We start from the raw sequence: 24156 nt of genomic DNA on the forward strand, positions 1-24156 counted from the left end.
AACAGGCATCATCTGAGGCTGTATTTTCTTTTTGGCCTATAATATACGTGGAAGAATCTCTGTCCTCAGTCCCCCCAAAAGGTGGATAGCCATTTCATCTATTTTTGAGTCATCTCTCTGTCTACTCTGGTACCCATGAGAAGTTACAAGTTTGCCAGATGTTTTTTCGTGTGGATTTACATTAATAAACTCATGTGACTCACTAGGTAAATACCTAACTGGGTCCATTACATCTGGTAAGCCTCCTTTCAAGTGGTGGTGGATTTCTGCAAAGCATTCACTGAAGTCACTAGAACTTCTCAGGATATTGCACTTTGTCACCATATTGTTTCACTTATGGACTCTTAACACGTTCACTTTGGTGGATATGCGTATATAAAAAAATTTTTTTTTGTATATTTGGATATAGTGTTGTCTAAAACATAGAATCATTAATAGTGTTCATTTATGTAGAGTTTTTTATCACTATTAAAGTTGATTGTATTTTATTATATATTTTTTACACTGGTAAAAGATTAGAAAGATACAAAGTAATATGGTTATTTTCATATCTATTAAATTCATTTTTCTGCATATCAAAGTAATGAACATCGATCTACAGATATCAGCTAAAGCAACCTACCAAGAGAATTAATCTTTTCTTTTTATATATATATAAAATGTTCCTGTTTAGCTCCTGATTAACCCTGAGTTTACTCTAATCAGCCCTAATTAACGCCCTTATTCTTCTTTTCTGACTGGTTTTGTTTTAATTTTACTACTCATTAAAATGTATTTTTTTTCTTTGTTTTGTTTATTATTATTTTTTTTACACATTTTACATTTAAAACAGAAAATTGAAGAAAAAAAAAAAATAGTTTGATTTGTAAATAACGCTGAAATACTTTGTACCGGAATCAGAATTTTAGTGTCATTTTATACAGGACAAATTACATAATCTTTATCTGCAGTAACACTATTTTTAAACTAGCAGTCTTCAAAAAAAGAAGAGTATGTTTTGTTTAGTATTGTTATGTTTTATTGTCTAAGGATTGTGAAAAAAAAAATATATATATTGTCTCAAGACAATATCACGAAAAGAAAGCCTTGCTTGTCCTTAGAAAATAGTTTTGCAATAGAATTTTTGACAGTTTCTTTGGGATTTATGTTGCAATGTAGAGATGAGCCAATAAAACGATTGGCCCCATATATAATATTTTTTGTAAGGCAATATACACAGCAATAGCCTGTCAATTCGTGATAAGTGGCTATGAGTTTTCATTTTTTTTGCCTCCCAGTTCTTACTCTGGTTTAACCAGTGTAATGTCCCCATACGTTTCCAGTGATCCCATTTTTCCCCCCGGATGACATGTCAGATAATAAATGGGATGGAACTGTTTCAAAATTCAGGCTACCCAAACTGAAGATTACATGATAAATAAAATGATGATCAATCAGCCAACTCTTTCATAATTTACATAACCTTGTGGTGGTCTCTGTTTATCGGTATGTGTAGGTAGGCATCCTGCAAGTCTACCGAGGCCATAAAGGCCCTTGGTAGTAGTAAGTTCCTTACTGAGTAGATTGATTCCCTCCGAAACGGTTTGTATTTTATCTTCTTGTTGAGGGGTTTTAGGTTCAAAATTAGCCTGTATTTCCTGGAGGGTTTTTTCTCGCAAAGATTTTGCGAGTAAAACTCCTCGACTATTTAGTCTTGCGTAACCGATATAATGGCGTTCTGTGTTAGTAGGTTTTCTAGTGATGACAGGAATCCCTCTGCTTTCACTGCCTCTGGGGAGTGCCGTCATCAAGTATCTGCTTGGTGGGGTGTTGGAAAATTCTATGGAATGCCCTCATTCTACCGTGTTCAGGGCAAACTTGTTAGAGGTGACTTCTTGCCACTGGTCTTTGAATGCCACGAGCCTGTCCCCCCACCTGCTGGGCATAATTTTTTATTTTTTTTGTGTTGCCCCTGGAAGGCTTAAGGATGAAGTTTTCCCCCATTCTTCCTCCTTTGAAAGAAGGACCATCGCTTACCATTTTCCCTTTGCTTATAGCTTTTTTTCTGCTGCCAAAAAGGCGTTTTTGCTTTTTTTTTTTCTTCGGTTGCGGAAACTCCTTTTTTTTTCTGCTGACCTGTCTAGTACCTGTTCCAGGCCTGGTCCAAAAAGAAGGTCATCTGTGAAGGGGATACCACATAATAGGATTTTTGTACTCGCTGTAAAATCCTTTTCTCTGAAGTTCATTGACGGACACAGCATCTTCATATTGACCTTAGGGTTATATCGCCACCTTCAGGAGAGGACTAGGCAGAACATGTAAAAACAGCAAAACTGCACAGTACCACCCAGGGGGCGGTCCTACTGGCTATAACCCCTCACACTGCATCCAGCAGCCCAGTTCATCAAAAAGCAGCACAAACAGGAGGGGAGGGTGCTGTATCCGCCAATGAACTTCAGAGAAAAGGATTTTACGGTGAGTACAAAAATCCTATTTTCTCTTTCGTTCATTGACGGACACAGCATCTTCATCTTGACCTTAGGGATGTCCCCAAGCAGTGTAAAAAAAAATGAGGGGTGGGAACAGCAAGAAAATAACTCCACCCATAACAACCAGAGCTCCTTAATGAAGGAGTCGAGTCACAACCTTAAACAGGCGCCTGCCATACCTTGCGGCCGAAGCATGCATCCGAAGACACGATCACATCAACCTTGTAAAATTTTGTCAAAGTGTGACCGACCGACCAGGTTGCCGCCTTACACACCTGAGAAATGGATGCTTGATGTCTTAAAGGAGCCATAGCAGACAGATACACCCGCAGAGCCTGGACCACGTCCGAGAAATGCAAAGCAACCTCTTTAGGGTGTGATGGCCGAGGACATAAGGATGGAAGCACAATGTCCTCATTTAGATGAAAGGCCGAAACAACCTTTGGAAGAAATTAAGGCTGCAGGCACAGCACCGCCTTATCCTTGTTGAGGACCAAGTAGGGAGACTTGTCTGACAAGGCTGCCAACTTAGAAACCCTCCTGGCAGATGTAATCACTAGAAAGACTACGTTCTGAGAGAGTGTCAATAAGGGAATCTCCCTAATGTTTTCAAAATGTGGTTTCTGAAGCACCGAGAGCAGCAGATTCAAATCCCACGGAGGCAACGGTGGTCGAACTGGAGGAGCCACATGTCGAACCCCCTGAACAAATGTACTCACCAATGATTGAGTCGCCAAAGGTCGCTGAAAAAAAAAAAGACAAAGCCAATACCTGCATCTTAATGGTGCTTAAGGCAAATTTCTGATCCACTCCTCATTGCAAAAACAGCAGGATCCTGGAAACTGAATATGTACACGGACGCCACCCCATCTGCTCACATATGGAGATGTAGGCCTTGCACGTACGATGATAAATCTCTCGAGAAGATAACTTCCGTGCCCTCAACCTAGTGGAGATTACCGAATCCGACAGACCTCGATTCCTTAGCACCTGGCTTTCAACAGCCATGCCGTTAAAGCCAGCGACTGTAAAGCAGAATGAAGTATTGGACCTTGCGACAGAAGGTCCTCTCGCATCGGTAGCCAAGGAACATCCGCCACCATTCATACTATGTCGGCATACCAAGGCCTGGGGCAATCGGAATCACTGGAATCCCCTCGGGCTCCCCTCTGCGAAGCAGACGTGGTAGAAATTTGAGTGGGGGGAAGTCAGCCGATCAACCGATAATGCCCCCATGGAGCCACCAACGCGTCTGCCGCGTCCGCCCAGGGATCTTTTGACCTGGTCACAAACCTCCGTACCATTCGATTGATCGAGAAGCCAGGAGATCCACATCTGGCGTGCCCCATCAAAGGGCAAAGGAGTTGAAATACATCTGGATGCAGCGACCATTCCCCTTGGTCCAGCATCTGACTTAGGTAGTCTGCTTGCCAGTTTTCTACGCCCGGAATGTACACAGCAGACAGAGTCAGCATGCGCCACTCTGCATGTCAGGATGTGAGCGACCGCCAGTGCTGCAGCCAAACTCCTTGTTCCTCCTTGATGGGTGACATACGCCACCGCCGCTGAATCCTGACCTGATGTCCCTGCAGCCTCTGTGACCATTGATCACCAGGCGGGATTCTTCCTCTGTTCAGCGACCCTGGGCCGACTGTATGCCCCAAACTCCCCCCCAACCGGCCAGGCTGGCGTCCGTTAAAATCACCGTCCAATGAAGCGGAAGGAACGACTTACCGGACCGAAAGGCAAGAGACCTCAGCCACCAGAGCAGGGAATCTCTGACTAGCTGGCTCATCCGAATTTGAGAATCCAGAAATAACAGAGATTTGTCCCATTTGGACAGGATCTCCTTTTGCAAGACTTGAGTGTGGAATTGAGCATACCCCCAATTGACCTCCCAGGGAATGCCCAGCTGCTCCATCATGCTGAGTCAGGTGGAACCATACTTATCCCTCCTGCAGGGACTGCTTGCCGCATTTCATGGACAGATCCATCGCCCGAGCAGTACGGGGTGGCTGTTGGCCATGGCACACTGACAGGGACAGCAGTAGCCCGGTCGTATGTGTGCCCCGGAGCATATAGCTCAGCGGCCGCCCCTGGATCAGACAGGGCATGTCGTGGCTGACCCATCGTAGCCAAGATCTGCTCACGCTCGATGTCCAGGTTGGGGAGACTACAAGGATCTATATTATCCAGCCTGTCACCCAGCCCGGCTGTTGATTGTAGCTCACAGGAATCAAAAATGCAGAAAAACAAAAAAATTCCCAAGACCAATGGTCCCCACCGGGAGCCAGGTTCTTTTTCACTAGGCAGAAAAAATCTGAGCTGCTGGATACAGTGCGAGGGGTTATAGCCAGTAGGACCGCCCCCTGGGTGGTACTGTGTAGTTTTGCTATTTTTACATGTTCTGCCTAGTCTTCTCCTGAAGGTGGCGATATTAACCCTAAGGTCAAGATGAAGATGCTGAGAAAATTTGTTTTTGGAGGCGCCGTCCCTCACCCACTCTTTGGCCCTCCTGGCTGAATTTATCAAGGCTGTGATTTTTTTGCTGTAAAGTTTTTATTAAAGTTTTCTTTAAACAAATTACAGAATAAGCAAATGCGGGCGCAGCAGCTACATTAACCATATTCATCATTCAAAACAGTAGAATGTAAACTGCAAGGAATCATTTAACCTTAACCTAAGGTTGACAAGGCTGTGATTTTAACTGCCTCGGCTGATGAGTCTTCTACGAAGGCAGCTTCCCGGTTCAGGGTGGGCATGGTTTTTAGTATCTGTTCTCTGGGGGTGTCTCCTAGGAGTTATTGCAGTTGGTTTAGCCAAAGCAGCAGGGTTCTTGACATGCATGTGGATGCAATGGCGGGGTTGAGGTTTGATGCTCCTGCTTCCCATGCCCTTTTTAGCAGCGATTCTGCTTTTTTATCCATGGGATCTTTTGGCATGTCAGAGTTTTCAAACGAGAGGATCGCCTTGTTTGATATCCTTGACAGTGATGTATATACCTTAGGGCATTTAACCCAGGACTGCATGTCTTCTTCAGCAAATGGGTACCTACATTTTATTGCTGAAGGTGCAAAGTATTTTCTCGGGTTCCTCCCATTCCTTCTTAATATTTTTTACGGTTTGGTATACAGGGAATGCCCTAGGCTTTTTTTGCTTTAGTCCTTTGTACATCTTATCGTGTAGTGACAGCCCTGGCTTTGTTCTTTTATTCCTAGTGATTGCCCTCAGTAGTTCCTCCGTTGGAAAGTGTAACCTTTGAGGGTCCTTACTCTTCATCCTCCGAGTCCGAACATAAGCCTATGTCGGAATCAGAGGACGAGGTTGCCGAGGATTTTTCTTGGTCAGATTCGTTAGGCTGTACTCTGCTAGTGGACGGGATGGCTGCCCGACTGGTGGAAGGTTTCCTGCTAAACGATTCTTTGTTCGGAGTTTGCAAGTATTTTTTATTGCTATGCGCAAGGGGTTAAACATGTCCCACATTTCTTTTTTGAAAGTTGACATAATATCATTAAAACACCCCTTTGCCAAGATATTTTAGCACAGCGGTTTTGTCCAATCTGATGCTAGTTTGTGTCCTCATGAAGCACATGCTTTGCTGCTGGACCTGGACTTTTTCTCTTCTGGGGCTTTTGTCACTGGAGTGAGATAAAAGGACCCAGAGTGAGAAGGATGCAGATATTGTTCTGCATACCACTATATAGCCTAAGCGCAATAGTGGTTAGTAAGTGCAGAGATGGCCTTTCTTATCTTGGAGCTTTACTGGCTTGCAGGATCTGCAGGGCAGGGTGATGCAGCTTCCGACATGGTTAGCCCACTGCACCTCTGTCAGGTGCTCTTTTATAGCTCCCTGCCCCGTTCCGGCCCCGCCCCTGTCCGCCCTGATAGAGGTATGGGAGGACATATACCTCTGTGTGTGACTCCATCCAGTGCGTCCCGAGTGCCGTCCATGGCTAGAAGTGCCACTTTTGCTGCCAGTTGTCCTGGTTTTCCTGTCCCCCTCCATGTACCAAAAAGATGGCGCCTGCAGCCCCACATGACCGGAAGTGATGCACTTGGCGTCGGTGATTCACTCGCCGCCATCTTGCTACACCCTTCTTCTCTCTCATTGAGGGTGAGCAGACGACACCCGACCAGTCCGGATTGCCTGCTGCTGTGTCACAGTGCAGGAGGGAGGTTGGAGGGAGGAATCCTAAGATACCCTTGTCGGCTGGGGAGGTGGTTGCTAACCCTCTGTGGGGGTTAAAACCTCAGACTTGCCTGGGGCTGGCTGGCATTTCACTCCACATGCCATCACTATGAGGAATAGACCTTTTTGTGATACACTTATTTTTAATGCAGGTAATTGGGATTCCCCTTTTTTTTATCACTTCACATACATCATACACACACACACATACATAGCACCAATATTTCAAAAGGGCCCAAAATACATCCCTGGGCATTACAGACCAGTTAGCCTAACATCAATAATATGTAAACTGTTGGAAGGGGCTGATAAGGGACCATGTACAAGATTTTAGTGATGATAACGGTATCATTGGCAGTAATCAGAGTGGATTCATGAAGAATCATTCTTGCCTAACCAATCTATTAACCTTCTATGAGGAGGCAAGTTGCCATCTAGATAAAGAAAGGCCCGTAGACATGGTGTATATGGATTTTGCAAAAGCATTTGACACGGTTCCCCATAAACGTTTACTGTGCAAAATAAGGTCTATTGGCATGGACCATAGGGTGAGTACATGGATTGAAAACTGGCTACAAGGGCGAGTTCAAAGGGTGGTGATAAATGGAGAGTACTTGGAATGGTCAGGGGTGGGTAGTGGGGTCCCCCAGGATTCTATGCTGGGGCCAATCTGGTTTAATTTGTTCATAAATGACCTGGAGGATGGGATAAACAGTTCAATCTCTGTATTTGCGCATGATACTAAGCTAAGCAAGGCAATAACTTTTGCGCAGGATGTGGAAACCTTGCAAAAAGATCTGAACAAATTAATGGGGTGGGCAACTACATGACAAATGAGGTTCAATGTAAAATAATGCATTTGGGTCGCAAAAATATGAATGCGATCTATACATTGGGGGGAGAACCTATGGGGGAATCTAGGATGGAAAAGGACCTGGGGTTCCTAGTAGATGATAGGTTCAGTAGTGGCATGCAAGCTGCTGCTAACAAAGCAAACAGAATACTGGCATGCATTAAAAAGGGGATTAATTCCAGAGATAAAACGATAATTCTCCCACTCTACAAGACTCTGGTCCGGCCGCACCTAGAGTATGCTCTTCAGTTCTGGGCACCAGTCTTTAGGAAGGATGTACTGGAAATGGAGCGAGCACAAAGAAGGGCAACAAAGCTAATAAAGGGCTGGAGGATATTAGTTATGAGGAAAGGTTGCGAGCACTGAACTTATTCTCTCTGCAGAAGAGATGCTTGAGAGGGGATATGATTTGAATATACAAATATCATACTGGTGACCCCACAATAGGGATAAATCATTATCGCAGAACAGAGTTTAACAAGACTCGTGGCCACTCATTCAAATTTGAAGAAAAGAGGTTTAACCTTAAACTACATAGAGGGTTCTTTACTGTAAGAACGGCAAGGATGTGGAATTCCCTTCCACAGGCGGTGGTCTCATTGATAGTTTCAAGAAACTATTAGATAAGCGCCTGAACGTCCGCAACACATATATATATATATATATATATATATATATATATATATGTATATATATATATATATGTCACTGCATATGTATTAATTATCTAATGACACATTATTTTGACATGTATATGTACACATTAGATAATAGGATTTTTGTACTCACCGTAAAATCCTTTTCTCTGTAGTTCACTGACCGACACAGCTCATCTCTAACAAAATGGTTGTTAGCCCTATCACTGGAGATTACTAGGCGGTCCCTAGGCTACAAATCCCCACAGTCTGCCCTAGCTGCCTCAGTACGTCAACAAGCAGTATAACGTAAAGAGAGAAAAAAAGGAGGGGTGGGTGCTGTGTCGGTCGGTGAATTACAGAGAAAAGGATTTTACGGTGAGTACAAAAATCCTATTTTCTCTTATATTCACCGACCAACACAGCTCCTCTCTAACAAAATGGGACGTCCCCAAGCAGTGCCAAACGAGGGGTGGGAAAAAACAGCATAAAAACTTCATCCACCATGGCAAGTGGGAACTAGTGAAACTAAACCCACAAAAAAACAGCAGTGCGTGGAAAAACCACCACCAACTAACCGAGTATCCTCAACAGGAGTGATCCCCAAGACCGCAACCAACTGCAGAAGTAATGCAACAGTGCATTAACATAATACTGCGTTTTTTGAAAAAACAGGAAAAATAATTGATTGCATATTCAATTGCAACTACACGCCCGCCTGCAAAACTTTGCGGCTAAAACAGGCATCGGCCGATGCACTGACGTCTACCTTGTAGAACTTGGTAAACGTATGGACAGACGACCAGGTCGCTGCCTTACACACCTGAGCGACCGTCGCTTCCTGTCGAAAGGCCCAAAACATTCTGATTGCCTTTGTGGAGTGGGACGTGACCGGAAAGGGGGGCACCTGCCCCTTCAAGGCGTAGGCTTGTACTACAATCTGTCTGATCCACCTGGAAATGGTGGCCGACGAGACCGCCATGCCCTTCTTTGGACCAGCCACCGAAACAAAACGTGAGTCTGACTTCCAAAAGGGAGCCGTGGCAGCCAAATACACCTTCAGGACCCTAACCACGTCCAGGGCATGAAGGGCCACCTCCTTGTGGTGCTTCGGCTTAGGACATAGCGATGGTAATACAATGTCCTCATTGATATGAAAAGCCGAGACCACCTTCGGTAGAAAAGACGGTTGCAGACGCAACATCACCTTATCCCTGTGGATAACCAGATAGGCCGACTTGCAGGACAAGGCCGCCAATTCCGAAACCCTCCTGGCCAAGCTGATGGCCACTAGAAAGACCACTTTTGGGGAAAGAGTCAAAAGGGAAATCTCCCTGATATTCTCAAACGGCGGTTTCTGAAGCGCCGACAACACCAGGTTCAAATCTAATGGAGGTAACGGACGCACTGGAGGGACTACGTGTCATACCCCCTGAACGAAGGTACTCACTAAGGAGTGCAATGCCAGGGGTCGTTGGAAAAAGACAGCTAAGGCTGAGATTTGCCCTTTGATGGTGCTTAATGTTAATCTCTGGTCCACTCCCTGCTGGAGAAACAGTAGGATCCTGGATATGGAAAAGGATCGTGGATGCCATCCTTTTTCCTCACACATTGCGATGTACGCCTTCTAGGTACGATGGTATATCTTCCGAAAAGACTTTCGTGCCCTCAACATAGTTGGTATCACAGAGTCCGACAGACCCCGGTTCCTCAACACCTGACTCTCAATAGCCATGCCGTTAAAGCCAGCGATGGTAAAGCAGGATGGAAAATTGGACCTTGAGATAGGAGGTCCTCTCGCAACGGCAGTCGTCAGGGATTGTCTGCCATCAGACGCACCAGGTCTGCGTACCAAGGACGCTGAGGCCAATCTGGGGCAACCAGTATTACTGGGATCCCCTCAGCTTCCACTCTGCAAAGCAGACGTGGCAACAGTTTCAGTGGAGGAAAGGCGTAGATCAGCTGGTACTGATCCCATGGAGCCACCAGCGCATCCGACGCACCTGCCCATGGATCTCTTGTCCTGGATACGAATCTTGGCACCTTCCGATTGAGACGGGAGGCCAGTAGATCCACATCTGGTGTTCCCCACTTCAGGCACAGCAGCAATACCCATTCTCCTGGGTCCAGCATCTGCCGACTCAGATAGTCCGCCTGCCAGTTCTCCACCCCCGGGATGTAAATGGCCGACAGGGCCGGTACACGTCGCTCTGCCCACCGAAGTATGTGAGCAACCTCCAGAGCAGCGGCTGAGCTTCTTGTTCCCCCTTGGTGATTTACGTACGCCACAGCCATGACGTTGTCTTGACTGTATCCTGATCGGACAACCTTGAAGACTCACCGACCATGTATGGAGACACATCCTGATCGCTCTCAATTCGAGCAGATTGATCGACAACTCAGATTCTTTCGTCGACCAGAGGCCCTGAGCCGACTGAACATCATTCCAGCCCACCTGGATAGACTGGCGTCCATAGTGATCACCAGCCATTTCAGAGGAAGGAACAATGAATCACCGGGGACCTCAACCACCAGATCAGAAAGTCCCTGACTGGCTGGCTCACCTGGATCTGTCGATCTAGGGACAACTGAGATTTGTCCCATTTTAACAAGATCTCCTTCTGCAGCACTCTGGTATGAAACTGGGCGTAGGGTACTGCCTCGAAGGAGGCTACCATGAGTTCCAGTACTCGCATGCAAAACTGGAGCGACAATAACTTGCTGTTCATCAGTAGTTTGACCACGGATCTGAGAGTCAGCAATTTGTCTGAAGGGAGAAAAACTCTTGCTTCCCTGGAGTCCAACAGCAAACCTAGGTACTCCAGATGCTGGGTCGGTACAATCACTGACTTCTTTAGGTTAAACAGCCACCCAAATTCTTGCAGGGTCTGCATGGTGATAGCCACATCCTTCTCTAATTCTGAGGAGGAAGATGCTCTCAGGAGGAGATCGTCTAGGTAGCCCACGATCCCACGCTGTCTCAGCAACGCCAATACTGGAGCCAGAACTTTGGTAAAGTCTCGGGGGGCTGATGCCAGACCAAAGGGAAGAGCCACAAATTGGTAATGGGCTTCCCCGACTGCAAAACGCAGACATTTTTGATGCCAAAGGCATATGGTTATATGCAGGTACGCATCCTGGATGTCGAAGGACGCCAGGGAGTCCCTTTGATGGAGCGCAGAGACTACTGAGCGAACTGATTCCATTCTGAACCTCTGCACTTTTACAAAGTGATTGAGGGCTTTCAAGTCCAAGATCAGGCGTACCCCTTCCTTCTTGGGAACCAAAAATAGATTTGAGTAGAATCCCTGGAAGTGTTCTGATTCCGGAACTGGTACGATCACCCCGTGATTCAGCAAATCCCTTACCGCCCCCAACAGGGCCTCCCGGCGAACCGGCGATATGGGTATGCTGGAGGGGAAGAATCTGTTTGGCGGCCAAGAGAGAAACTCTATCTTGTTGACTGTGGAAATCAGATCGCAGACCCATTGGTCGGATAACCACCAGGCTGCAAACTCCCGCAGACGACCCCCCACCCGAGACATGGGTGTGGGCAAACCTTCATGCGGTAGAACTTTTATTTGCAGGCTTGTTAGGCTTGAAGTTCCGGGGACGTTTTTGACCCCAGCACAGCCAGAATTCAGATGAGAGCCCAAGGCACACCGCTCAGTACATGTACAGCCCCCCCGTGAGGGGGGGAAAGGAGGGGAGTTAGGGACAGTGGAGAGAAGAGAGGGGGTGAGGGGGGCCACCGAATCGACCTCCCAGGGAATGCCCAACTGCTCAACCCGGCCGAGACAGGGAGAGCTGTACTTACCAGTCCTGAAGAGCTGGGAGACATTCCATTGTAGCCAAATCCTGATCAGTACAGGGAATCCTACTGGCCCGGCATACTGTGACGCAGACATCAGTAGCCCGGTCATATGTATGCCCCGGAGCATAAAAGCTCACCGACCACCTCTGGAGCGGAGGTATGTCGTGGCCTACCGAGCCGTAGCTGCGACCTGCACACGCTCGATGGCCGGACTGGGTAGACTACAAGGATAAGTGAACCAGCCTGTTAGCCAGCCAGCTGTTGATAGAAGATCACAGGATTATTCATCTTGCGCAAAAAGCCAAGCTTCTGCATCAAAAAAACACGAACCTATGGGCCCGCAAAATAAAACTGAGGCTGCTAGGGCAGACTGTGGGGATTGTAGCCTAGGGACCGCCCCCTGGGCAGAACTAAAAGTTCTGAAGTGTTGCATTACAACTTTGCCTAGTAATCTCCAGTGATAGAGCTGACAACCCATTTTGTTACAGAGAGGAGCTGTGTCGGCCAGTGAATATAAGAGAAATTATATTTAGGTGAGGTGAAAAGATGTTCTGAAAGGAAATATCCTCTGTTCATTATCGGAACTACAAGAAAAATATGGTGAAACGCCTTGGAATGTATGGAGATATAGACAACTTCAACATTTTGTAGGCTCTCTCCCAAAGCCTCTTCACTCAGCTAGGGGGCTGGATGCATGCGAAAGATTAGTTGACGAGGGGGAAAAATAGACAAGGGATTTCCAATATATATAGGCTGGTGATAACTCCCCCAGACGTGGACTCCATGTGTCCTTAGGAGAGTTGGGAACTAGAACTAAATAGTCCACTACCTGAATTAACGAGAGATGTTCACTCGTCTTCAATGGACACAAGGATGAAAGAAATTAATTATAAATTACTAATGAAGTGGTACTATGTTCCAATAAAATTGCACAAAATCAATCCCTACCCATCACCTCTCTGTTGGAGGGATTGTAGGGAGGAGGGAACTCATGCACATATATGGTGGCAATGTCCCCTAATTCAACCATATTGGAGGGAAGTAGTAGACTGGATAAAAAAGGTTAGTGGGACTGAAACTGAACTTGATCCTTGGCAATGCCTGTTTCATGTAACGGGGATACCAAGGAAGAAATATAGAGAAGCAATCACACCATTCCTGCTGAATTCAGCAAAGGTACTAATTCTGAAACATTGGAAGGAAAAAAAAATCCAGACGATTAAAGATTGGTTTAGGGAGATAGAAAAGGAAATCACTTAGAGAACTTAAAGCGGTAGTAAACCCGCATTTTTTTTTTTTTTTTTAACACCTGCAAAGCAAAAGGCATAATGAGCTAGTATGCACCGCATACTAGCTCATTATGAAATACTTACCTTAGAACGAGGCCCCGACATCTGGCCCGATCCACGCCGAGGGAGCTGACATGCTCCCTTGGCGTTTCTTCCGGGTATCGCGGCTCCGGCGCTGTGAGTGGCCGAAGCCGTGATATCGTCACTCCCGCGCATGCGCGCGGGAGATTTCATTCCGGCCGGCCGACCACTGCCGGATTTTCAGGCCGAGAATCCCCTTGTGAGCATGCGCCGCTGCAGTCAGCGGCGCATACCGAGGGGAATATCTCCTAAACCGTACAGGTTTAGGAGATATTTTTTTTACCTACAGGTAAGCCTTATTATAGGCTTTCCTGTAGGTAAAAGTAAAAAAAAATTGAGTATACAACCACTTTAATAAAATAGATAAACTGTTTGTATATCACATACAAGTTTATTGGGGTTTTTTTTTTTTTTTTTTGGATCATTTATATCACTATGGAGAAATATTTTGATGGTAGAGAGTCGCGACTTTCTGCTCTTCATAAAAATAGGGTTGGGAAAACTACAGTGTCACATTTATAAGGGGGAAGTCACTTAACGTATTTAACACTATAGTGAATTCACAAAAAACAGAATGGGATAAAAGACAACTATGATCAGGAACAAGAAAATGGGGGGAGGTTAATAAAACAAGGGAAAAGATGGGGTACACTATAAAGTTGGGAGGCTCACCCCCCTTTTTTTATTTGTTTGTTGGGGGGGATGGGAGAGGGGGGAGATGGCGGAATACCACTAACATTTCTTGAATGTATTTTGAGATTGATCCATGTGTTATGTTAATTGTGGTTTTTATGTGTTTTTCTCTTTTTTTTTCTATGTATATATGCATGTTAAGTATGCTTACATATAAGGTTTTGAAATTAAATGATAAGGAATGTTTTTATGTGGAAAATATCTTAATAAAAATAATTGGAAACAACTTATCAATTTCATTTAATGTAAATCATGTATCAATTATTTGTATACATTTGATTGCTCCATTTACTAATCATGTTTATTAATTATTCGCTATTAAATGTATTATTATTATATATATTAATTCTTTATGACTACATTCTGTATCATAAATGTATCACCATTATCAGTTGCATTATGCTTATTATAACGAATTAACCCTAGGGGATTGTGACATTCAATTTATTCATGTTTATTCCATATATTATTATACACTAAGGATGAGCTCAGGCGTGTTCACAAACAGAGCCCGCCAGGAAGTCAGCACTACGGAGCACTAATCACAAGCAATGAGACATTATCCCAATGCATGGCTGCAGAGATCGGGAACTGTCTCACAGCTTGTGATTAGCACTTCCCATTGCCGACTTCCTGGCGGGCTCTGCATGTGCTGTTTGCGAACACGCCTAAGCTCATCCTTAATTAACGAACCTCATGTAAAGTCCCAACCACACTTCTCTTTGTTCTCGCATAACATTTAGGGATGGAGGTATGCTGATGTTGTTGTTTTAGGGTGAGACAGGTCGCATTTATTTCTAGAATGTAATAGTGATCATTCGTTCTAGCAGTTAGTGAGTTTTAGTAGGGCATTTTCTGTGGAGAGTTGTGGGGGAAACTAGACTAAGGGGTTGAGCAAATTTTTATCAGTGACTAAGCAGCTCAGATGGTTTTAGACTAGGATATTTGGAGGTAAACTGGAGCAGGAGGCTGTGTCCTAAATTGTTCAGACCCAGTGTTGACCCAGTTACACCCAAAAAGTGAAAAAATAAACTCAGATGATATAAACTGTAACAGCAGGGTGTTCAAGACTTCAAGCTGAAGACATCAGCAACATCAGTAGGAGTGCTGTAAACAGTGCACATACCATTAGCAGAGTGTGAACTGGACGCACCAGGGGTACAGCGGAACTATCCTCCATCGCAATCCCATTTCTAGAATCAGACCACAAAGATGTTAAGCAATGTAAAGACTCAAGATAAAAGGCAAGGCCTGAAATACAAGCCCCAGGCATCTGGTAGCAAGCAAGAATCAGTGACTGAAAGGTCTGATGGTTGGAGGTGATTGGTCACTGTAGGCAGTCAGTAGGAACAGATCAAAGTTTAAAGTTCCATATTGCTTTCTCGAAGAGTAGCACCAGCAGGGAGAGCAAAGAACACGGTCAATCAACCTAGGGGATGATGTCAGTACTACAAGATTAACGCCTTCCCAGGCAAAGCTGATGGGGAATAATGGTACCAAGCATCCAATTAAAATGAGGGAGCTTCAGGTGGTCTGCCCAAAAGGCCTTCTCATTAGGCGAGTCCTCAGAGTATGGGGAAGAGAGTACAAGCAATGCCAGCAGCTCTGGACCTGGAAAACACTCCACAGCTAACTTAACCTGAAAGAAGTCTGGAAACCAACCCATGTGGAACTCAAAGTCCTTAAACATCCAGTCTAGCAGCGTCCAGATAGAATATGCTCAAAATTCCAGGGAGAGGACCGCTGTGCTGGATATCTGCCAATACTAAAGAAAACCTCAAACAATAATGTAGAGAAGAGTCTTAATTAAAGAAAAAACTGGAAACCATAGGTGACTTGTTACAACATCAAAACTGAAATAAAGATGTCCACAGGCACAACGGTAAAAAGAAAGGTAATACCCTGGGCTGGGCTGCAGTTTGTTTGCCAGTGTCAAATTTTTCTAAGGGTGGCAGGATAACCTGAAGGTTTAAGACTTCCTGTGAATTATAAAGAAACTGTTTTTCTTCTGTACATTCCTTTCCAACAAGGTGTCAATTACAGCCACTATCAGACCTTCAAAAGACCTGTTTTGGCCAGGACCATTTTTTAAGGCAGGACAAAAGGGGCAGCTGCCCTGGGCCCCAAAGCAGCTGCCTCATACTCGCCAACTATCCTAGTTTAAATTTCTTTATCCCTTGAAGTTTTAGTCCTGTGCTGTGTCCCAATATCTCAGTGTAAAGTTCTGTTGCTGCAGCCCAGCTCTGCCCTTTTGCCATGTACAGATGATTCACTTGAAGGCCCAGTGTTCACATGTAAATAACCTTCATTGACATGTAAATAGCGGTGGCATTAATATGTAAACAGTTGTGGACCGTGACATTGATATGTATATTATGCCCCACTGAGGTCGTATCCACCATCACTTCTGCTGAATGCTGTCCACTTAGGAGTTAAAGGAGCATGCTTTACATTACATTGATTGTCAGTGTAAATTCTTCAAAATATTGGTGATCGGGTACATTTCCCTTTACATTGGTGGTAAGTTCAGAATTGCTTTTGCACTGGTGGCCAGTGTAAATCCCCCCTAACATTGGTGGACAGTGTAGAAGTGTCACCTTACATTGGTGGTCAGTACAAATCTCCTCGACAATGGTTGTCAGTGCAAATTCCCCCTTACATGGAGGTCAGTGTATATTCCCCCTTACACTGGTGGTTGTTGTAAATGCTCCTATTTCTTTGGTGTCAGTGTAAAAATCCTTCTTTTCTATTGGTGAGTGCCATTAAAAACTCCATGGTGGTCAGTGCAAATTCCCCCTCACATTGATGGTCAGTGTAAATTCCCCTTCACATTGGTGGTCACTGTAAATTCCTCATTACATTGGTAGAAGCCCCCACTACATACGTGTCAAAGATTTCCAGCTTTGCTCTACACGATTCAGAATTTGCCAGTGTACTGCCTCCTAATGAATCCCATCCCCCCCACCACTATTACTGAACCCATCAACCCCCCCAGCATTGCCACTGATCACCCCCCTTCCAACCAATCATTGAACAGTAAGGATATGCAGTAACCTCTAGGAAACAATCAGTGAGCAGTAATGTGCGGTAACCTCTAGCAACCAATTAGTGAGTGGTATAGATGTCCAGCAACCTCTAGCAATCAATAAAGTGAGCAGTATTGATGTACAGTAATCTCTAGCAACAAATAAAGTAGAAGTCATGTGCTGTAACAGCTAGAAAATAAACAGTGAGCCATAATGTGTGCTGTAACCTCTAGCAGCCAGTCAGTGAGCGGTAATGACACACTGTAACCTCTGGGAACCAATCGCAATCGCTGCCTGATCTGATTACATAAACTGATTTTGATTCTAACGGCTATTTATTGTATGTCTCAAAGCATGTCGAGAGTGAAATGGCATGGAATAGGGGGCCCAAAAAAAAGGTTTGCCCAGGGTCCAGTCAAAATTAAAGACGGCCCTGGTTTTGGCAGCTTCAGACACATATAAAAGCATTTGTATTATGTGATTACTTATTAGAAGTGGCTTAAAAGGTTACAGTTTTGACATGCTGTGGGGAATAACTAAAAAGGGCAGGTATTATTTACAAAAAATGCTGTGGCGTCTTGAATTACATTTTGAAATGTAATTACTAAAGGCAAGTAGGCTGTTCACTTTGCAAGGGAATTTTCACTTTACAGAGGAATTTTCCTTAGTTTAGTGAAATAGTTGTGGCTCTGCGGTCTTCCATCTTTCAATCATGTGCAAGCAAAAACATGTTTTTTTTTTTTACTTGTGTATGGTTGGGTATTCTTTGCAACATTCACCAAGTTAAGGCAAAATTATTCCCTTGCAGATTGAACAGCCTATTTACCTACAGTAAACCAACCCCTTTCTCTTAGGACGTAAGAGCCTAGCTACGCATTTACAAACTCACTGCAGAAAAATATATTTACATAATAAATAAGTTCAAGGCTACAGATCCCTTTTAACCCCAGACACCCAATACTTTGCAGTGTGCACCATCTTGTGTACCATGCTGCTTAGAATTTCTTCTTACCATGTATGACCTCTTGCTGTTTAATCTCATGTGGTTTTAGACCCTGTAGAATGTCTCTGCTAACAAGCTGTTGCCAGCTGGGAGGATCCATCTCTCTGTCCAAATCGCACAGTTCATCTTCACTTTGAGTTTCACCAAGAGTCAGACTTTCTACCCTACAAGGAGTGGAGGTGATCATTAAGCGAGCTTATTTTAGGGACATTACAATAAACTGCATATCTATGTAGGTTCAGTACAGGAAAATATTAATAAGAGGCCTAAGCACTAAGATCCAGAGATCTTTTTGCCAAAGACACAATAATTGTACTTTACAGGCTAGGAACACTTTATCGTTAAATCACAGAAAGGTAACAATTGTCAGTCAACTGCACAATGGCAGTGTCTGTGGTCAATAACAAGCTCTTACAATGCCTGGAGGAATATGTTCTCACACTCTAATGAACCTATTCATGGCCCAAAAACGGTCATCTAATTCACAAACTAGATTCAAATTACTTGCATAAATTTTTTCTGCATTGATTCAGATTCCCCAAAAAATATTGTGGAGTGAAAAACGTGACCAAATAACTCTAGAATACCAGAACTAGAAGCAACCAATTACTATAAGGGCTATACCAGCCTGCACACTAAAAAGGTCTGTTTTAGCAAGTGAGCTGGTGTCTATTTTGTAGCGGTGCACTACACTGTTACAAGGCAAGGCACTGGTTACTTCTTAAAGCAGAGTTCCACCCAAAAATGGAACTTCTGCTTTAAGGGAAGGTTATCCCCTGACATGCCACATTTGGCATGTCTTTTTTTGGGGGAGCAGAAACCCTTTTTAGAGGGTTCCAGCTCCCACTTCTTCCTGGCACACCTGTGGCGCTGGAAGGAAGATCACCTCTCTTCCCTCCCTCTCGGCAATCTGGGACACGCCACAGGTCCCAGTTGATTGCCCGGCCAGTCACAGCGTGCAGCACGGCTCGTGCATGCCCGGCTGTGAAGCCACAGCCGAGCGGCCACAGTGACAATGACCCCACTGCAGAGAGGAGGGGGAGACAAGTGGGGCTTCGTTCCCCCACATAGCTGGACCCTGGGACAAGTAAGTGTCCGATTATTAAAAGTCAGCAGCTACAGTATTTAAATTTAAACGCCGCTTTAATAAAAACTGTATTGAAAGGTCACAAGATGACACTGGTATCATCCATAAAAGCGTGGTGCGGTGTGAAACAAAGTGGCATGTTTGTATTTTTACACTACATGCCATAACCTACCGCAACGCAGCATTGTGGTGTGTGCAAATAAACATAGCTTAATGCATCTGGTTTGAACGAGTCTTAACTCGCCCTGCATTGCTGTAAATTTAGGTTGACATTCATTATCATGCAATTATGTTGGAACCTGACAGATAGACAAGATACTCACTTTCGGGAAGCTTTTGGTGTCCCCAGTTCACTAAACCTAATGACGAGAAGAGAGTTAACAAGCACATTGTTAAACTTCTTTACTTTGTTCCAACTTATGTTGCAACATCCAGAACTGAGAGGGTTAGAACCTCCAGTCAAAGTTGCATTGCTTTGTCTGCATTGGGGAGATTTTTCTCCATCATTGCTAACACAAGAAGAGATACAAACAGGAAAGAGGCACTTTTTTTGGCGCTCAGCTCAAAGTGGATACAGTAAATACTGGACGGCAGCAGCCCAACTAACCCTGGACACAGATGCCAGATGAATTGTGCTAGAAAAAAGGTGCACGGTCACTTTAAAAATAATAATATTCATAACAAATTGCAAGAAAAAAAAAACATGATTTAATAATATCTTATGAAATCTTTGATGTATGCAAAGAATCTGTAAGCAATTAGATAAATAGTTGCAAGCAAACGTGTACAATGTGCAAATTCTAAGTGTAATAGGAAAGTCCCAATATATAGGAAAATCTCATTGGTGCAATAATTCTTAGTAAACAAAGTCCATCAAAAGCAACCTCTATTGCAATGAAAAATTCATATGTGGTAAAGGTGAATAAAGTACTTAAAATAAAAACTATAAAAACTTCTGCTGATCAGTGCTCATAGGTGTTCCTTACCAAACGACATTGATCTTGAGTTAAAGAGCTCAGAAAGTGCATACACTCATTCCCTATTACATTTAATACATGCCCTGACTCCGTCCGAAATGTTTTCCCCACAAATGGCATCCTCTGGGATCAGAGATCTTGTTTTACTATCGCTGCCTTGGTGTAACTGCTTAAATGTAAGTGCAACTTTTTTTTATCAATAAAAACATTCAGACTGTATTGCACTATGAAGCTTCTGCCTATATTTCACATACAGTTGTGCTCATAATTTACATACCCTGGCAGAATTTGATTTCTTGGACATTTTTCAGAGCATATGAATGATAACAAAAACTTTTCTTTCACTCATGGTTAGTGTTTGGCTGAAGCCATTTATTATTAATCAACGCTGTTTACTCTTTTCACAGTGCTTTGCAAAAGTATTTGGCATTTTTCATGTTTTGTTGCCTCACAACCTGGAATTAACATGGATTGTTTGAGGATGTACATCATTTAATTTACAGAACATGCCCACAACTTTCAAGATGTTTTTTTTTTTTTAATGTGAAGCAAACAAATAGGACAAAACAACAGAAAAAGTAAATGTGCATAACTATTCACCCCCCCTAAAGTCAATACTTTGTAGAGCCACCTTTTGCGGCTATCACAGCTCCAAGTCACTTTGAAGAAGTCTCTATGAGCTTGCCACATCTTAACACTGGGCTTTTTGCCCATTCCTCCTTGCAAAACTGCTCCAGCTCCTTCAAGTTGGATGGTTTGCCCTTGTGAACAGCAATTGTTAAGTCTGATCCCAGATTTTCTATTGGATTGAGGTCTGGGCTTTGACTAGGTCATTCCAACACATTTACGTTTTCCCCTTAAACCACTGAAGTGTTACTTTAGCAGTGTGATTGGGTTCATTGTCCTGCTGGAAGGTGAACCTCCGTCCTAGCCTCAAATCACAGAGTGGTGCAGGTTTTGCTCAATAATATTCCTGTATTTAGCACCATCCATCTTTTCCTCAACTCTGACCAGTTTCTGAGTCCCGACTGCTGAAAAACATCCCCACAGCATGATGCTGCCACCACCATGTTTCACTGTGGGGGTGATGTTCTTTGGGTGATGTGATGTGTTGGGTTTGCGCCAAACATAGCGGTTTCTTTGATGGCCAAAAAGTTCAATGTTAGTCTCATCAGACCAGAGCACCTTCCTCTATACATTTTGGGAGTCTCCCACATGCCTTTTCGCAAACTCAAGACGTGCCATTTTGTTTTTTGCTGAAAGTAATGGCTTTCTTCTGGCCACTCTGCCAAAAAGCTCAACTCTATGGAGCGTACAGCTTCGTCTCTGCTGTGGAACTCTGCAGAACCTCCAGTGTTACCTTAGGTCTCTGTGCTGCCTCTCTCATTAATACCCTCCTTGCCCAGAACATGAGTTTTGGTGTGCAGCAGTCTCTTGGCAGGTTTGCTGTTGTGCCACGTTCTTTCCATTTGGTTATGATAGATTTGATGGTGCTCCTAGGGATAATCAAAGATTTGGATATTTTTTTATAACCTAACCCTGACTTATTTCTTAACAACATTGGCCCTTACTTGTTTGGAGAGTTTCTTGGTCTTCATGGCAGCGTTTGGTTAGTGGTGCCTCTTGCTTAGGTGTTGCAGCCTCTGGGGCCTTTCAAAAAGGTGTGTATATGTAATGACAGATCATGTGACACTTAGATTGCACACAAGTGGATATCATTTCACTAATTATGTGACTTCTGAAGGTAATTGGTTGCACCAGAGCTTTTTATGGGCTTCACAACAAAGGGGATGAATACATACGCACATGCCAATTATTTTTTTTTTCTTCTGAAAATAGTTTTATGTATATATTTTACTTCACAAACTTAGACTATTGTGTTCTGATCCATCACATATGATTCAGATTAAAAATAACATTGAACTGAAAGGCTGTCACGTAACAAAATAGGTAAAAAGCCAAGGTGGGTGAATACTTTTGCAAGGCACTGTAAATCATAACAGAAGCTAGCCAAATTAATCTGATCAAAAGTTTACATACCCTGGTGATTTTGGTCTAATAATATGCACACAAGTTGACACAAAGGGGTTTGAATGGCTATTAAAATGGATATAAACGTAATTTTTTTTTTTTTTTGAGTTAAGGCTTGTATAACTTGTTTCATGTCATATGTGCCCATTCTTGCCATGAATAGTTAATCCAGCTCTGAGCAACCCTCTTATCTTTTTTCAGTGAGATAAAAACAGACAGAGAAATACATCAGTTCTTCCCCAGTGCTGTGAATGAGAGTTGATTTACATATATCATGCAGGAGCCTTAGAGAGGCATTATGTCTAATTACCATCCCCCCTCCTTTTATCCTATGTAGACTGCGGAGTATGTGCACATGCGCAGGAGTGACATGGGGCCATGAGCGCGCTCTGCTTCTTCACAGAACACGGTCTGCCTCTCTTGTGCATGCACTTTAGTTTTCGCGAGGCTCGTGCTCCCAACGCTGGCTGGCCAGGAAAGAGTAGTGGTGGGCAGAGGAGTCCTCTTACATCATGGCTTTACTCAGGAGCGCCGGACAGCAATTCGGCCTACAGATTTGAGAATATTGTGGGGCTCCGCTAAGGTAAAGGGGTAAATTATGACAGGTAAGGATAAATGCAGGAGGCATGTATATTCTTCTAGATATGCCCTATGTTATTAAATTAGAAACAATAACAGTGGGTTTACATGCACTTTAAAGGTAACAATCCTCCCTGTGATCTGTTTGTTTGTAATTAGTGTGTGTATAAAAGGTCAGTGAGTTTCTGGACTCCTGACCGACCCTTGCATCTTTAATTCAGTACTGCACTGACATTTCTGAATTCTAAGTCATGGGGACAGCAAAAGAATGGTCAAAGGATCTGCGGGAAAAGGTAGTTAAACCATATAACAGGAAAGGGATATAAAAACATATCCAAGGAATTGAGAATGCCAATCAACTGTGTTCAAACTCTAATGAAGAAGTGGAAAATGAGGGGTTCTGTTGAAACCAAACCACGGTCAGGTAGACAAACTAAGGAAAATTGTTTGGGATTTAAAGAAAAACCCACAAATAACTTCAGGTGAAATACAGGACTCCCTGAAAACATGTGGTGTGGCTGTTTTGAGACGCCCAATAAGGAGGTACTTGAAGAAAGATGGACTGCATGGTCGAGTCATCAGGAGAAAACCATTACTACGCAAATGCCACAAAGTATCCAGCTTACAATACTCCAAACAGCCCAGAGACAACCTTCTGGCACAATGTAATTTGGAGTGATGAGACCAAAATTTAGCTTTTTGGCCACAACCATAAAGGCTACAAGGCTATGATGAAAATGTTCACCATTCCTACTATAAAACATGGAGGAGGTGGATCAATGTTTTGGGGATGTGTGAGCTATAAAGGCACTGGAAATTTGGTCAAAATTGATGGCGAGGTGAATGCAGTATGTTATGAAAAAATTCTGGAGGAACGCTTTCATTCATCAGCCAGGAAGCTGCACATGGGACGTACTTGGACATTCCAACATGACAATGATCCAAAACACAAGGCCAAGTCAACCCGTCATTGGCTACAGCAGAATAAAGTGAAGGTTCTGGAGTGGCCATCTCAGTCTCCTGACCTCAATATCATTGAGCCACCTTTTTTTTTTCAAAATTTTCCAGTATTGTACCCATTTACAAAAAATACAATAAATACAACATACTTTCTCCAATACATAGCCCCTGCCCCCCCTATATCCTCCCTCCCCCTCCCTGAACCCACGCTCTGTCGATCGTTCCGATAATATTTCTTGATAACATTCTAGCAGTTTCATGTACCTTTCAGTTTTTTCAAATTGCAACCATTGCCGCCACTTACTATAGTACTTCCCTATTGAACCCTCTGATTTATACATTGACTCTTCAATGTGCCTTATCTGCTCTAGTCTTTCTACCCACTCCATCAAGGGAGGGTCCTGTTTTTTCCACCTTAGCGGTATCAGTCCCTTAGCTGAATTCAATAAACAAGGGGTGAGGGAGTGACTA

The 24156-nt window shown here is 43.8% G+C and overlaps 1 protein-coding gene across 5 annotated transcripts in view; it reads right to left on the reverse strand.

The window, feature by feature from the left end:
• ARHGEF12 (Rho guanine nucleotide exchange factor 12) overlaps positions 1 to 24156 on the reverse strand; it is a 428628-nt gene that overhangs the window by 122471 nt on the left and 282001 nt on the right. For all 5 annotated transcript variants that reach the window (XM_077457372.1, XM_077457369.1, XM_077457370.1 and 2 more), the window contains 2 exons: positions 19462 to 19497; positions 18061 to 18215 (listed from right to left, as the gene is read on the reverse strand). In XM_077457372.1, the coding sequence (XP_077313498.1) occupies positions 18061 to 18215; positions 19462 to 19497 (191 nt within the window). The remainder of the gene's footprint in view (positions 1 to 18060; positions 18216 to 19461; positions 19498 to 24156) is intronic.

The sequence above is a fragment of the Lithobates pipiens genome, unplaced genomic scaffold (assembly GCF_037356315.1).
Source record: "Lithobates pipiens isolate NorthernLeopardFrog02 unplaced genomic scaffold, aLitPip1_a1.2 Scaffold_27, whole genome shotgun sequence".
In the NCBI taxonomy this organism is placed as follows: Eukaryota; Metazoa; Chordata; class Amphibia; order Anura; family Ranidae; genus Lithobates; species Lithobates pipiens.